Consider the following 15,972-nt stretch of genomic DNA (forward strand, 5'->3'; position numbering starts at 1 on the left):
AAAATAAATTATACAAATATTATAATTATATTACAATTATTGTTGTTTTTATTTAAAAATAAAGGATTTTAAAGGATTTCTTTAAAGAATTAATTCTAGATATTGAAATAAATATAAAAATTGACGTGCAAAAATTTTAATTCAAATAATTAAAATTAATCTTATTTTTTAAATCGTAGGCAATTTTATTTTATACTAACGAGATAGAGAAAGAATAAAACGACTCAGCTGATCAGCAGTACCGTATCGTAATATTGTGATTAGTATTGTTTTTGTATATTAAAATTTAAATATTCATATGGAAATTTTAAAAATTTTCAAATAGAAATTGAGACTAATTAAATTAAATATAATAACCTTATTTAATCTCTTACAACAAATTTAAGATAATAATAATAAATGATTATATTAATTGATATTGATTATATTAATAATTTACAATTAGAAGTACTATTTTATAATATATAAAAATTATATAAAAACTTGCAATTATATAATAAGTTAATTTTCTGGAATTAAAAAAACAACTTTTAAAAATTATACAATTTATGGTTATTGATGCACCATCTAGTGATGAACAAACCTAACTATTAATCAGATAATGAAATCGAAAAGAATCTAAATTTTTAGTTTTTTAATTTTTATAGGTTGAATAGTACATTTCGTCAAAATATTTTATATCATATATTTTTATTATTAGAATGCATTTATATATTGTCATTGTAAAGTAGAAATGTAATATCTATATTTTTTATATTAAATTATATTATATTAGTCTTAAAAGAGAAATAATGAAAATATGTTTAATTGATTGTAGATAGACAAGGAAAATAAACAACATAGTAGAAAAATAAAGATATAATAAAAATATAAAGTAATTCAGCATGGATAATTTCACTATTTTATCGACTCAAAAGAAATGAATTGAATCAGTTTCATAGAAATTGTTTTATTCATAATTATATTAATTTTTGAACATGCCAACTATATTTTAATATATATATGTATTTACAAAAATTAGAATTATAGACTTTATATAGATAAATATTTAAATTGTACAATAATAATTAATTAAACGAGTTTTATTACACTACGCAACTGTTAAAAATTAAAATTTTGGTTTTGAAAACATAAAATTTTTTTTTACATATTGTTAAAATTTATAAATTAAACTAGAATTTACAAAAAACAGAATTTTAATATTAAAAATACATGCAAAAATTATATGTGTTTAAAAACGTATATTTTATTTTAAGAATTATTAGTCGCCATATTGTCCAGTTAATGAAAAATTTTCCATTTTCATTTCCTACAATAATAGCGCCATATTATCGATAACTGGTAACATTGGTATCTGTAAACCGACTAAGATGATATTTTGGCGGGATATATTTTTAATATTTATACATAGTGAGTTCAGGCATTCCGCGATTCGAAGGACATATCTTTTCATGAGTTCACTTTGTAAGGATTAATTTAAATCTTCTTCTGAAAAAAATGTTGGAAAACTCAAAAAAAAGGATTCTAACTTTATAAAAACATTTTTTTCGTTTATTGATTACTTATATTCAATTTTTATTAATTTATCAAAGATTCTTTCGTTCTCATTTTTCTCATTTTCACTTTTTTTTTAACTCATTTTTTTCAAACAATCATTTCATATGGTACTATACATTTGAATAAAGAATAAAAAATGAATTTATCTGTATATAAATAATAATTTGTAAATATAGATATATTATGAACTTTAATGCTGAAATGTTTTGATGTTCAAGGTTATTAGATTTGGCATACCACAGAATCTGGTATTTCCATCACCAAACTGAAGTAATTGGGGAATCCCAGCTATTTGTCGTGCTGTATTTTTTTCCCGTAACCAGTTCGGTAACCGCAATATTATATTCACAATTATTTTTTGTTCACTAATATTGGATCATATAACCTAAGAATATTTTTATATTACATTACAGAAAGTATCATATTTTATAATAATAAGTAATTTAATAATTAATTATTATAATTATTATAATAATTTTGATTATTAAATTTTTAATTTTATTTTACTTACTTACAGTCGAAAGACTATTAAGATGATTAATAGAATCCCCTCTCTTCCAAGATCCAAATATATCTTAGAACCTGTGCACTTCACAGACCAAACTCCCCCAAAAAGGAATAAGTATATAAGCTTCTGAGAATGCCTAGACCATTACACGTTATAAACTCGAAATAACCAACAGCCGGTTCTTGCTCTATATTTTTACGAATGTTTTGTCTTTCTTTACTCTTTCGTAAATTTGCACTTACTTTTCGATAAATTAAATCGAATTATAAATAATGTTTCTAATAAAATTTCACTATTCATATACATCAATATAAAAGAAGTTTTAAAATTTATCGAATTTTTCAAAGTCTTTTATTATTAAAAGAATAATTATGGATGTCTTATGACAACATTAATGTTGTCGCATTATTATTGTTGATACTATAAAACGATATGTCTACAATATTAATAAAACTTGACTATGTACAATCGGGAGAGAAAAACGAATGAAATTAATAAGTTTACAATAAAATATCGTAATTCTGATATAATAATACGCGAGTAAATTATTTATACAATCTTTGATAAATAGTCCTATTCATAAGTATTATTTCTGTTTCTTAATTTACTTAATATAAATATATATATATATACAAATGTAAAACAAATAATAAAATTATAAATGTTTTGTTATGTACTACTTTTTCTACTTCTTTTTATCAGATTTCTCATCATAATACACTTTCAAACATATTAATATCATTGATACATTCTCATATCAGTCAACAAAAATATTTTATATTTTTTTCTCTATATTTACAAAACGAGATCTTACAGTCTCCTAAGCGTAAATGTGAATTCTTTGTATTTAATTTGTTTAACAATAATCGTATTTATTATTATTTTTCGTATTAACGAAGCATTGACGTTGCTTCTTATAGAAAAAGATACATTTATCTCTTCGTTCGTCTCTCGTTTTATCGTATAATTTTTCGTTTTTTTTTTTCGTTTTTATGATACATTTTACATTCATGTTACTAATTAATTTTAACTAAATAAAACTTATTCGACGATTTATTATGATTATTATTTGAATTCGAAGTGCGAATTATTTTCGTCTATGCTATGTATGGTATTGTAATGCGTAGCCAGAAATGAGGCTATTCAATATATCCATAATAATCGAAAGATATAAATACTCGTACAATGGACAAAGCTAAAACGCTAGTCAAAGGATTAATAGACGCATTTATGTTAATATCGCTTACATTTTTTTTAAGATAAATTGTTAGCAGAACTTTCGTCTTCGTCAGTGGTGTCTGAATCTGATTCAGAAAGTGGTTCCGGTGTTGCACCCAGTCTTACTAATTCCCTTGCAAGTTTATTATCATAGAGCAGAGCTGTCTGATATGCGGTTTTCCCAGCATAATTTGGTGTATCTAAACAAGGCCTACATTCTTGAAGGAGGAACGCGATCACTGACCGACAATTACGTTCTATAGCGAGATGAAGAGCCGTTTGTCCTGCTAATCCTTCTCTGGCGTCTAGATCCGCTCCACGACGCACCAAAAGTCGTACGAGCTCTACATGATCCGATGAAGCGGCTATATGTAAACACATTTGTCCTGAAACATAAATTCATGTCGAATGAATATTTTCGAATTTTGAAAATGTCATCATATTGCTTAATCAGACAATTTTAATTCATTGGGATAGAAATGCCTGCTTCATAATGATGCGATGGAGTCACATGCTTTTGAAAGATATAGATAGAACTAGGAAGATGCGGTGAATCATTGTCGTCTTCTTTTGGCTGGCGTCCCGTGGTCCAAACTAGGTTCGTACCGATCAAAGTAACTGCTAAAATTAACCCTCCGTTGTTACCACTAGCACTATGTACATTGGCGGAATGTAATTTCATTGCAGTTGAGCCTCATAACAGAAAGATTTACAGAACTCTACCGCATAAATATTGATGTTTCTATTCTTATCGAAATGTTTATATGATATATGAAATATAATCAGAGATAGAAGAAATGTAATTTACATATTTTGAAATTCTCCATACATGAACGATATCATATCGGTAATTTGTAAATATAATTAACCATCTTAAAGTTCGTCTAAAAATTAAATTGTGTTCCGATATTCGTAATAAACTAAATAAAAAGATCAAAAATATGAAATAAATAACTAAATCTTCTCTATCCTTTATTTTATTTTTCGAAGAAAATATTTAACAGCGAAAGTCCACTGATTTCCGCGCCATTGTGGAGTTTCCCATTCGAATTGAGTTGAACCGAGTTGTGGAGCATGAATATCACGACACACAAATAGTCGTGTAGGTATTTTTAAATATTAAAAACATCTGCTACAGGCTTTCTGTCTCATCGCACGCCTTGCGTGATGTAACGCGCGTACCCGCTTGTGCAGACGACGCGCCAAAATTCCTTCGTGTGTATTCCGAGCTTAAAATCGCAATACTCTTTTCTTCTTACTTTCTTCTTTCTATCTAATTTTTTGTATCCGTAAAATTTTTTAAATTCATCAATTCATCAATCGAAAAATCATCGCAAATACGTTCAAATCCTTGATATTGATATTCAATATTGAATGCATATATTCAATATTTTGCATATGCAAAAAATTATATATCTTATATCTTCTTAATATAAGCCTAATTTGAATATACATATATATATATACTTTTTCATTCGATTCGATAAAATAATGCACGCAAATGTTTACATTTTCTTTTATCAATCAATAAAAATATAAATGTTCACCAGACAACAAAATACGATTAAGTATAGTAACAGTCAGTGAATCTGCAATTAAATTGAAAATTGTTCCATAGTATAACTTAAATTATTTTCGTCATGGTCCAAAATCAGCCGTTACGCCAGCAGTCCGACGTTCTGTATATATATCTATATATGATATAAGTACAGAATGGTATATAAGCATGACGTTATGTGGAAATTCCAGAACTATGTAAAAGAACGTTCAATTATTTTCGTTATATGTACAAGGTCCAATATATATATAAAAAGAAACAAACAACATGATAAATACAAAATTTATTACCTATCAATTATGTTTAAAACTAAGAAAAATACATGGGAAATAGATAAAAAATATAGAAAAAATTTCTGATTAAATTTTTCTTCAAAAAACTTTGAAGTGTTTTTTGTTGAAGTAATTTTTCAAGAAATTGATGAATTATTATCGAATTATATGAATATAGATATCGTTATATAGAAATGTATATTCTCCTCAATATTTTCTACTATATAATAGAAAGTAATGAGCAATATTCTCAAAAATATCAATAATTCTATTGCATTTTAACATTATATAATTTTCGAACAAAAGAAACAGAATAAGGGAATATTATTCTCGATCCTTGATGAAATCATGGGAAATTCGCAAATAATCGCGGATTACAGGATTGTTTTCTGTTCGCGCGCGCATGCAATGCCAATGACTGTTGTTTCATGCGATAAATGTTGTTAGGATTTTCCGAGTTGCTTCGTTTATCCTCTTCACAAGCAATACCAGTCATGCGTCATGCACATTTTCTTCCTTCTTTGCAAAGCATTTTATTATATACACTTCCTATTGTCTACTAATGAGAATACTCTCTCTTTTGAATATTTTTTCTATCATATTTGTATTATACTTCAATTGAATATTTAAAAAAGATAAAAATATTTCGCGTTATTATTTATTCAAATTTTTATCAATAGACTATTAGTTATCATTATTAATTATATAATTAAAAAGCAACAAAATTAACAAAATCTCATTTGGAAATGAGATAAGAAATGAAAATATAAACAAAGAATTATGAAATTATAAATTAATCACCTACCTTCATAATTCGGTTGTTCAAGATCTTGTGGTAAAGCAGGTATTTTTTTTCCAGGGAGAAGATAATTTCTTTCTACAGAGGTTAAAGGATCGGTAAGAGCTTTTGCGGAGGCAAGATCGCCAGTCGCGCAAGCTAGGTGAAGAGCTGTGTTTCCACGAAAGTTTCTCAATGCTGGATTTGCACCTGCCAGAATTAATCCCCTAATAATCCTTGGTTGTCGTGCCAATACAGCTAAATGCAGAGGTGATTGACCATTATGATTTAAGATATTTAAAAGATACGAATGTGGTCTTGTAGAATTTCTTATTAAGCTGAACGTATCCTCTACAAAATCTTGTACAATGGCCATATGAAGTTGTCTAACAGAAAAATAAAGAAACAAATTTATAAGCAACATTATAAATTTAATAAAAGATTTAAAACAAAAGGACTTTTAAAAAAATTTTTTAGTTATAATGATTCAATTAATCAAAATTTTTCGCAATATAAAATATGGAAAGAATGAAAGAATGGATTCACATATTTTTCTATTTATCTATTATTTTAATTTCACTTATCATAAAAAATTTAAAATTTGATAATATTTATTTCAATAACAATATTACTTATTTGAAATTAAATCATAATTTCTTTGATTTTTATTAATTTATTATATATGCACATAATATTTTCGTTGTAAAGAAATATCTATATATATATATGAATATGAAATAATATTGTTTTTTTTATTATTTGAAAATATTTTAATCATAATCTGAATTAAAATCGTTTATGATGATCAAGCAATAAACAAAACATGTACCATTAATCGATATAGCAGAATTTGATTTATCCCACTTAAATGATCGTCATCCACGTGTATTTGTTTACAGCAAACATAAAAAATAACGGTTACTTAAAAAATTTTTTTTGAAAAGTTGAATCATAAAATTTTATTTGTTAATAATAATTATTGATTAATTATTAATATATTGATAATTATGTTTAACATATTGCTATGTACTAATCGGTATTTTTGATGTCTTAAAAAAAAATTTATGCTTTATTTTATTATATTAATTATATAGAAAATTTTATTTTATATAGCAAATAATTTAATTACTATTTTATGATGACTTATAATTTATCTTATAATTTAAGAAAATTAAGAAAATTAATTGAAAATTATATAATTAAAATTAAGAAATAATGATTTTGAAGAAAGAAGAATATTCTATGAAAATTACTTACATATCATCATTATCATTTTCATCATAGTAGAGTTGTTGAAATTCATTATTGATTTGTTTTTTAGTGGATTGATGCCATTCACGTGATAATGTTGAAGCATCGTGTTGATCAAATTTATTAATATTTACTGGAGTTAATTCAACAGTAGGTTCAACTTGAACCTTGCAACTCATGAGTTGACTCAATTTTTCGCTTAAGCCAAGATCCACGCCACTATCTGATTTCATAGGGGTAACGGGTGTGTTTACATTTAATTCATAATCATATAGATCAGAACTAATTTGGAGATTTCCACTAGATAAAAATCCAGAATCGGTATGACATTGTTCTTCGCACTTTAATTGCGTTTTCACTGGAATATTATTTTCCATTGGCGCTGTCCTTGACGAATTCAACATTTTCGATGTCAACTTTTGATCAGTACAAAATTCAATTTTTTCCCGCTCGTCAAAAAAAACTATGGTTTTGATTTGTATATATACACAATGTATTGAGTATATGTATATTAAGTTTTTCTAAAATCTTGATGCGATGCTTTTACGTAGTTTTCTGAATGAATAATTAATCGATTTTTACGATTTCGTTCGATTTTCCTTTCTCAAAACAACAGAACTTATTCGTTCTTGTTTCGTTCGTTCGCAAGCGACGCCACTGCTCCGTTTATTCGAGCAATCATTCGATTGTCATTCGCCTCGAACAGCTGGCTTCTTTACATGTGTTCGATTTTTCGTTGTCGTTGGATTCTCGTTTCGACAGTGTTTGTAAATATCGATGGCTAATTACGTCATTCTATAATTTCATTTATAAGAAAATATTTCACCTTAAATGTGGAAACTTATTTGATAGAAAAGATTATATACATAAGAATTTGTATTTTTGATGAAAAAAAACAAAGAAAGAAAATATAAATATACATATATATACATATATATATGTATATACTTAATAATTGAACGAAACTCCACTCAACGCGCTGTCTGAAAACGAACTAACCGTATAACGTTATATGACCGCGAGTTTGCGAGGCACAGTAGAACCTCTGGTGGGTTTGTGTGTGTGAGTTAGTGTGCTCTCAAAGGAGAAAGGTAGGGGTGGGAAAACCCATCATGGCAAAGTTAGTAGTATAGTATACATATATGTACTTATTTATACATTTTATACTCAATTTAACTTGGCATTTAGATAACAAGTTCAGAAAAAAATTGAATCGAACATATTATAAATATTTTTTATATTTATTTGATATTACTTTTTAATTTTAATATAATGAAAATATTCGATTAATTCATGTAAAATTATTTTAATTGCAATATAGATAGATTTTATATATATTTATAAATTATATATTTAATATTAATATATATATAATATAGTTTTATTTAAAATTTTTATTTACTTACATAGAATATTAATATATAATGTATTTAATACTTATGGTCTATAAGATACTTTTGGTATTTTGATTAAACGAAATAAAATTGATTATTAATATATGTAAAAATATCAACTGAACTTATTTATTAAATTAATTAGATAATTGAAATATGTTAAACGAACTGAAACGGAAAAATGTTTCCATCGCATTCTATTGCTTTGTCTCATCTAACGTAAATTTCAATTAATTTCAATTAATTTAATCAATAAATAAATTTCAATTAACATTTTTATATATCAATTTTTGTGTTTATTTCACTAAAATCGATTTTTTAAAGATATTCTACGAACATATTAACATTCTATATATAAACAAATAATAAAATAATTGTCCATATACAAAATATTGTAATGTTTTATTCAAATCTTTTTTTTTAGAGAAAGAAAAAAATGATGCAAATCAAGAAAAAGCAATATTGATATCAATCAAAAGATCAATAGAATCAAAAAGAAATAATGACATCACTTTGTTTAAAATAAAAAAAGGCAAAAAATCTTTTCTTTAGATCAAAAATAGATCATAATATATATATATAAAACATAATGTATAAAATATATTTAGATTTAATATTTAAATCTTTGCAAGTAATATTTTTGTTTTAATAATATAATTTGTATAATTTATTATAAATTTTATCAAATTTTTATATATATAATCTTTACAATATATTTTATTATATATAATTTTTTAATAAAAAATTTTAATGAAATTAAATAAAATATTTTTTCTATTTTTGTATTAAATATATAATTTATATACATTTATATATAAATATAAATAATATTTGAAATTTATATATTTTGTACATTTTAAAATGCAATTCAATTTTTTACTAGATCTTCGAACGCTTATAAATTACAAAACAATCATTAATATTATTTTTTAAAACTTATTTTTTTCATTTAAAAAAATCAATATTAATATATTATTAATTTTTCCAATTTTGTTGTAAATTTGATTAAATTAGAAAAGTTGCAAATATATATTTAGGTTGAAAATATCTGTAATGTTAGAATTTAAAAGAAATAACCAAATAGTTATAATGATCAAATAATTGCAGGTAATTTATATATATATGTGAACGGTAAATATTAAACGCTATAGAATATAAATTGATTTTATATACGAGCAAATGTTGCTCAAAATTGAAAATTTTTTACAATATTTTACAATATTTTTTAAAATGTGTCAAATTAACTGAAAAAGGAACAAATATGTTTCTTTAAAAGCTATATCTTATTCTATTTAAAAATGCATTGATATTAACAATATCTCGATTAAAAATATTAATTACAATGTCAATCTATATACATTCATTAATAAGAACACATTTGTTCATTTTTACTGTATCTAATTCATCAATATACATATTAGACTTAAAATTTTTATAACATACATAATATGAATGTAAAGGTAGATTTTATAAATTTAAATATTAGACTATCTAATGGTTCTTTCAAATAAATCTTAACAGAAAAATATATTTGAAAATTATTATTAGATGGTAAAAAATAATAAATAATTTTTAACATTTCACAATTTAGAAATGTTATACAATATATTCTATCTGAATTTGAAAACTTTTTAAAGCAATTTAGGTTTATCTACATATTGCTTGCCATGATGAATTATAGTTGCAAATGTACCAGCTACCATAGCACCCCAAAATAGTATATACAATAAAATTTCAGTAGTATATCTCGAAGGTAAGATTATATGAGCAACTAGCATGGATGATGCAACAAGAAGTACTAAAGGGAATGTAGCATAACGCCAATTTCTTTCCGATTCCAAAGGACATTGAATTAGCGTGCATTCGCCATCTTGTACAATATAGCGACCCAAAAACAAGTCCAGTGAATCCTATTGAATAAATATAGTATGATTTTATTGCATACAAATATAAGAATGAGAAATCTCTTATAAAAAAAATGTATACTTGTCTATAACCATCAGTGAAATTATTTTTATAATATCTTGTTAAAGAATTCAAACCATCTTTCATTGCACCCAATTTAGTACGCTTTCCAGTTCGAGTAAAATCTGTTTTTAATGCACCAGTACCAGAATACTGAATACTTATTATATCTGCATTGTCAGCCCAAATCTAGAATTAGTATATTAAAGTTTAATAAAAATTTAAAATATAAAAAAGGAATATAAATAAAATTATATTCCTACCCGTTTAAAATGTTCCTCAACACTAGGATGATCTTCGATCTTTCTAAGAATTTGTAACCTTGATAACACATCATTTAGAACTCTTTTTGCAATCATACTTTGAACAACATTAGTTCTATCTAAACAATCAATACAGTTGGTACGAAAAACACCATCTTGCGCCGATAATAATGTTCCATCTTCTAATAATAAAAAATAACCCATTTGTTCTAATTCATGAGTTAATCGATCAAGTAGCATGTTCAATCGATCCCATCTTAATCTTCTACATTCAGCATGAAAATCAAAACTTTCGTATCGAACGTTCTCATTATTAATTCGTTGTACTACATTGTGATATGCTTTTTCAAGCATACCTTCCGAACCCATATGATCAATCTGTATTAAAATTATAATATTAAAAATAAATTTTTTTTTAATAAATTTTTTAATATTTACAAAAGTTAAAAGAAAATTCTTTTAACTCTTTTTATAAACTTACTAAATTGATTAAAATTTGCTTTCCATAATGAAATATTTGGGTTTCAAAATGTCGTGCACAGGCAGTTTGATGATCTTCATGAGTACCCAATTGAGGTTTAGGTTTATATTTTAGATTTGGTGCCTGATACCAGAATAAAGGAATAGAACCCCTTGTTTGTACAAAAGACATACGATGTCCATTGAATTCAACTAATTGTTCTGTTTCTACATAATTAGAAACATTACCAGTAGAATCTATACCACGTGAAAACAATCTTGTTCCTGCACGATGCACACTACGTCTAGATACTATACCCAAATTAAATGATGTGCTACCAGTTACAGTAATAATATTTAATGAAACAACTAAATAAATATTAAGGAAAATATAAATTTTATAAAGATATAAAGTGAAGATATAAAGATATATATTTTTTTTTTTTGTTTACAAGGATACATCCATGAATAATAGGTAGACAAAATTTATACTGTTCAGGTCTTGATGTTAAATCTTGTAGAAGATAAGCATTCCAAACAAATCTAGAATCTGCCCTGTCATGAAGTGGCATCTATTTGATAAAAAAAATGAAAAAATAAACTTCAAATATAAAAAAATATAATATAATTATCAAATATAAATATCCAGCAAATAATGACCTGTAAAAATTCAGGATTGGTATTATGAAGTTTTTGCATTGTATGGCTAAGATCATATGTGTAACTAAAATAAAAATAAGGTGTATTTAATATAGATTTGATCATTTCTACATATATTGAATTATTTTGCACTTGTTTTTCACTAAGATGTAATGAAGATTTGGTATATGGTATAACTTCTGTTGAAATTAATTTAAAAATTTGATGACCAGCTATAGTTCCAACATCTATAGCATCTGTTATCACTATAAGATATCTGCATGCTAACAGTCTTATAGTTCCCACAATACCCCATATTTTTCTACGGCTTGCAGTTGAGGGAATTTGACTAGCTGTACCAGCTAAAATATGAATGAAATATTTAAAAAATTTATGCTATCTTAAAAATATCAAATAGAAATTATGTTATTAATTACCTTGTGTATAAATTTGCTGACTCACTCTATCAACTACAAGTAACACTTTAGTTCCAATAGGTTCTACATAAAATTTTTCAGGTGTAATATATCTGAAAAAGCAATTTATTTGAAATATAATTAAAATATCAATATTTAATATATCATTTAATATGTTGTATTAATATTTAATTTTAAAAAAGTATGTATTAAATATACTCACAAATATAATTTATCATATACATCTGGGTGTAACTTCATATTGCTATAGAATAACTTCTACGTTGCGTATTATAAGAATATAAATTGATAAGAAATGAAATATAATATAAGAAAAAATATAATGTATACAATGACAATAAAAATTATAATCTGTAAATATATTCAAAGTACATTAGAATATGAGTTTAGAAGTTAACAAATTAATTGTCAAATTGTTGTCAACTTAATACTTGAATTAGCATGTTCAAAATCTGTCAAAATCGGAGTAACCTCCGCACTTATCTAATTCTCTTCTTCTATTCTTCGCGGCACGATTAGTTACCTATATAGCGCTAATACTGCATAACCATAGCAGATGAAATTTTAGAACGTCATAGTAACTAATATTTTCTATTCATATCAATGATAAATCATATCAATAAAATAATGTTTTTATTTATTATGCTTTATTATAATATTCTGATTAATTTTAAAAAGATATTAAAATTTTTTAAATTTTTTCCTATATATTTTTATAAATTGATATGCAAAATCCAAAAATAATTATTTTTAATTGCGAGAATTTAGTGATTCAAAAATCATTTATATGCAAATTGAAAATTTTAGGGATTTTTGTGAATTACATGATGCCATTTTAGATTTTTATCCAATTGAATTAAATGATAAAATTATTAATGCGCATTAAATTCAAATTATTTTTTGCTTAAAAATTTGTTTAAAGAATTAAATTAATGATTATTATATTTATATTATATTATTATATTATATAATAATAATTCTTGAAATTGATTTTCTAATTAATCAAAATGAGATTTTTAAATAAAAAAATAGAAAAATTCATACAAAACTTTAATATTTATAAAATAACTACTATATCATAATATCATTAGTTTTTAGATAGCATTATTCCATTAATCTGTATAAAATTTATTAAACTTTATAATATCATTGAATATGGCAGTAAAAAGATGATTGGATACTTTATTTAAACAAATTTTTGAACTTCTACATGATATTCGTAAATATTATGCAACAAAAATGTTATCTATGAAGTATTTGACATTGAACTAAGAATAAATATTTAGATTATTCTACGTTATTCATTAAATTATATTTAATAAAAAAAAAAGTTGTACGCACATGTAAAGAAATAGCAGTAATATAATTTGCAAATTTTTTTTTATAAATTTTATAAATTTTATTAATATTAATATTTTTGTTTATTAATTTTAAATTAAGTTAAATAAAAAATTTTGTTTTTTATATATATATTCTTTAACTTATAAACAAAATATTATAATTTTTATCGATTAAAATTATATTAAATTAATAAAATATTTGGCCTCCAGTATTATCAACCGATTCAAATCTATCTTCCAGACAAGTCGCTATTATTATAGCAATCATTCTAACTGACCTTAGTCTCTGGAGAGTTCGATAAACTAATTTTAATATTGTCATTTAAAAATATTGTATCGTTATAAAAAAAAAGCTAAAAAATGGTAAGTTCTAAGAAACACATTAATTTTTCATTATAAAATTAATATAAAATATTTTAAAATTTTATTTTTTATATAAGAATTATTTAACCTATATTTGACCTTCAATTTATTTATTAGATATCGATTGCTTTTTATTTATCATATATTAATTTTTCTAATATAATATACTTGATTTAACCACCTGTATTAATAGAATCGATATAATAAAATTTAAAATAAAATAACCTCTAGAAATTTATTATTATATTATTATTATTATATTTTTATATTATAATTAAATTATGAATATTATAAATTTTAAATTTGTGTTTATGTGATTTTTGATTTTAATATAATAACTTTTTTTAATATTTTAGAGTGAACCAATAAATGTGGTAGTTACTGGAGCTGCAGGACAAATTGCTTATTCTTTATTGTATCAACTTGCTGCTGGTACAGTTTTTGGTCCAAATCAACCAATTAATCTTCGATTATTAGATATTCCAGTTATGATGAAAGTATTAGATGGAGTAGTTATGGAATTGGAAGATCTAGCTCTTCCACTTTTAAGGGGTAAAAATATAAATTTATAATTAAATATAAAATAATATCAATATTCTTTGATTGGATATTTTAATAAAATTATTATATATTAGAAAAAATTTGAGATCATATAGTTTCTGATGAATATACAACAAAAAATATTATGTAACATTATATATTATTATATAAGACATTTAACTAATATTATATATATATAATATATATAATTTGTTTTATTTATTTCTTCTTTTAATAAAAAATACATATATTTTGTGATTTTAATAGTTTCATTGTTATATAAATTTTTTGTTTGTAGAAGTTGTTCCTACAGCTGATCCAAGTGTAGCTTTCAAAGATGTAGCTGCAGCTTTTTTGGTTGGAGCAATGCCTCGGAAAGAAGGAATGGAAAGAAAAGATCTTTTAGCAGCTAATGTAGAAATTTTTAAAGTTCAAGGAGAAGCTTTGGATAAATATGCTCAAAAAGATGTTAAAGTTTTAGTTGTTGGTAATCCTGCTAACACAAATGCTTTAATTTGCTCTCATTATGCACCATCCATTCCAAAACAAAATTTTACTGCTATGACAAGATTGGATCAAAATCGCGCTCAAGCAGCATTATCAACAAAATTGAATGTTCAGGTGATTAATATTTTATTATTATATTAAAAAAAATAGATAAAAGTTTAGAAAAATTTAATAAATATAATGTATGCAAACAGGTTGATAAAGTAAAAAATGTTATTATTTGGGGCAATCACAGTTCAACTCAATATCCTGATGCTTCTCATGCTACTGTAGCTTTTCAAGATTCCACTAAGCCAGTATCTTTAGTTATAAATGATGAAAATTGGTTAAATATTACTTTTGTGGAAACAATTCAGAAACGTGGTGCAGCTGTAATAGCTGCCAGAAAGATGTCATCTGCAATGTCAGCTGCTAAAGCAGCTGGAGATCACATGAGAGATTGGTGGATTGGTACCAAACCAGGTGAATGGGTTAGCATGGGTGTACTATCTGATGGCAGTTATGGAATTCCAAAGGATATTGTGTTTTCTTTCCCAGTTACTATAGAAAATGGACAATACAAAATTGTTCAAGTAAATATTTTTTTTATATATTATTTGTTATATTTTTATATTTAGATATATTTTTGAAACAAAAAAATAATTTACATTGACTTCTTAGGGACTTTCAATCAATGACTTTGCTAGATCAAAGTTAAATATTACATCCAGTGAATTAGAAGAGGAACGTGCAGAAGCAAAAAATGTATTACATGAAAAGTGACTAAAATCAGTAAATTATGATACTAAAAGCCAATTATTTGTTCTGGCAAAATTGTAGAAAATAAAATAAAAATTTTGATGATAATACATGATATGTAATATATAGATTCTAGTTGTCTTATGAAATTTGAAATGATATTTATAAGATACAATATATTATTG

At 24.2% G+C, this 15,972-nt stretch overlaps 3 protein-coding genes across 5 annotated transcripts; 1 reads left to right on the forward strand and 2 right to left on the reverse strand.

Annotated features, from left to right (window-relative positions):
- Window positions 1-2,393: 2,393 nt before the first annotated feature.
- Window positions 2,394-8,987, reverse strand: LOC107996104 (NF-kappa-B inhibitor cactus). Its single transcript, XM_017053997.3, has 3 exons — window positions 7,149-8,987; window positions 5,919-6,277; window positions 2,394-3,669 (listed from the first exon to the last, which is right to left on the reverse strand). Exons 1-3 carry the CDS (start codon window positions 7,544-7,546, stop codon window positions 3,320-3,322), a joined length of 1,107 nt encoding a protein of 368 aa, XP_016909486.2. The 5' UTR covers window positions 7,547-8,987; the 3' UTR covers window positions 2,394-3,319.
- A 697-nt stretch (window positions 8,988-9,684) lies between these two features.
- Window positions 9,685-13,008, reverse strand: LOC107993983 (phosphatidylinositol-3-phosphatase SAC1). Its single transcript, XM_017050684.3, has 9 exons — window positions 12,731-13,008; window positions 12,502-12,650; window positions 12,300-12,391; window positions 11,884-12,224; window positions 11,684-11,795; window positions 11,246-11,592; window positions 10,765-11,142; window positions 10,523-10,690; window positions 9,685-10,446 (listed from the first exon to the last, which is right to left on the reverse strand). Exons 2-9 carry the CDS (start codon window positions 12,537-12,539, stop codon window positions 10,168-10,170), a joined length of 1,755 nt encoding a protein of 584 aa, XP_016906173.1. The 5' UTR covers window positions 12,540-12,650; window positions 12,731-13,008; the 3' UTR covers window positions 9,685-10,167.
- A 388-nt stretch (window positions 13,009-13,396) lies between these two features.
- LOC107996105 (malate dehydrogenase, cytoplasmic) lies at window positions 13,397-15,915 on the forward strand. 3 transcript variants are annotated; one of them, XM_062074155.1, is made up of 6 exons: window positions 13,397-13,518; window positions 13,881-14,002; window positions 14,359-14,554; window positions 14,841-15,163; window positions 15,244-15,621; window positions 15,710-15,915. In XM_062074155.1, the coding sequence occupies exons 2-6, from the start codon at window positions 14,000-14,002 to the stop codon at window positions 15,809-15,811; spliced, it is 1,002 nt and encodes a 333-aa protein (XP_061930139.1). In that variant the 5' UTR covers window positions 13,397-13,518; window positions 13,881-13,999; the 3' UTR covers window positions 15,812-15,915. The 3 variants fall into 3 exon arrangements, with proteins under 3 accessions (XP_061930139.1, XP_061930137.1, XP_061930138.1); XM_062074153.1 differs by lacking the exon at window positions 13,397-13,518 and adding an exon at window positions 13,553-13,632; XM_062074154.1 differs by lacking the exon at window positions 13,397-13,518 and adding an exon at window positions 13,589-13,642.
- The last annotated feature ends 57 nt before the right edge of the window (window positions 15,916-15,972 follow it).

Source organism: Apis cerana, linkage group LG4 (genome assembly GCF_029169275.1).
Source record: "Apis cerana isolate GH-2021 linkage group LG4, AcerK_1.0, whole genome shotgun sequence".
NCBI lineage: Eukaryota > Metazoa > Arthropoda > Insecta > Hymenoptera > Apidae > Apis > Apis cerana.

Bases quoted from the DNA above. Each gene is read 5' to 3' on its own strand.
- LOC107996104 (XM_017053997.3), bottom strand. From the start codon at position 7,546: ATGTTGAATTCGTCAAGGACAGCGCCAATGGAAAATAATATTCCAGTG. The intron at 6,278-7,148 runs GTAAGTAATTTT...TTTTTCTGTTAG, and splicing joins GAAAATGATAATGATGATAT to ACAACTTCATATGGCCATTG. The intron at 3,670-5,918 runs GTAGGTGATTAA...TTTATGTTTCAG, and splicing joins TGAACAACCGAATTATGAAG to GACAAATGTGTTTACATATA.
- LOC107993983 (XM_017050684.3), bottom strand. From the start codon at position 12,539: ATGAAGTTACACCCAGATGTATATGATAAATTATATTT. The intron at 12,392-12,501 runs GTGAGTATATTT...TTGCTTTTTCAG, and splicing joins GTATATGATAAATTATATTT to ATATATTACACCTGAAAAAT. The intron at 10,447-10,522 runs GTATACATTTTT...TTTATTCAATAG, and splicing joins TCACTGATGGTTATAGACAA to GATTCACTGGACTTGTTTTT.
- LOC107996105 (XM_062074155.1), top strand. The intron at 15,164-15,243 runs GTGATTAATATT...GTATGCAAACAG, and splicing joins CAACAAAATTGAATGTTCAG to GTTGATAAAGTAAAAAATGT. The intron at 15,622-15,709 runs GTAAATATTTTT...TTGACTTCTTAG, and splicing joins GACAATACAAAATTGTTCAA to GGACTTTCAATCAATGACTT.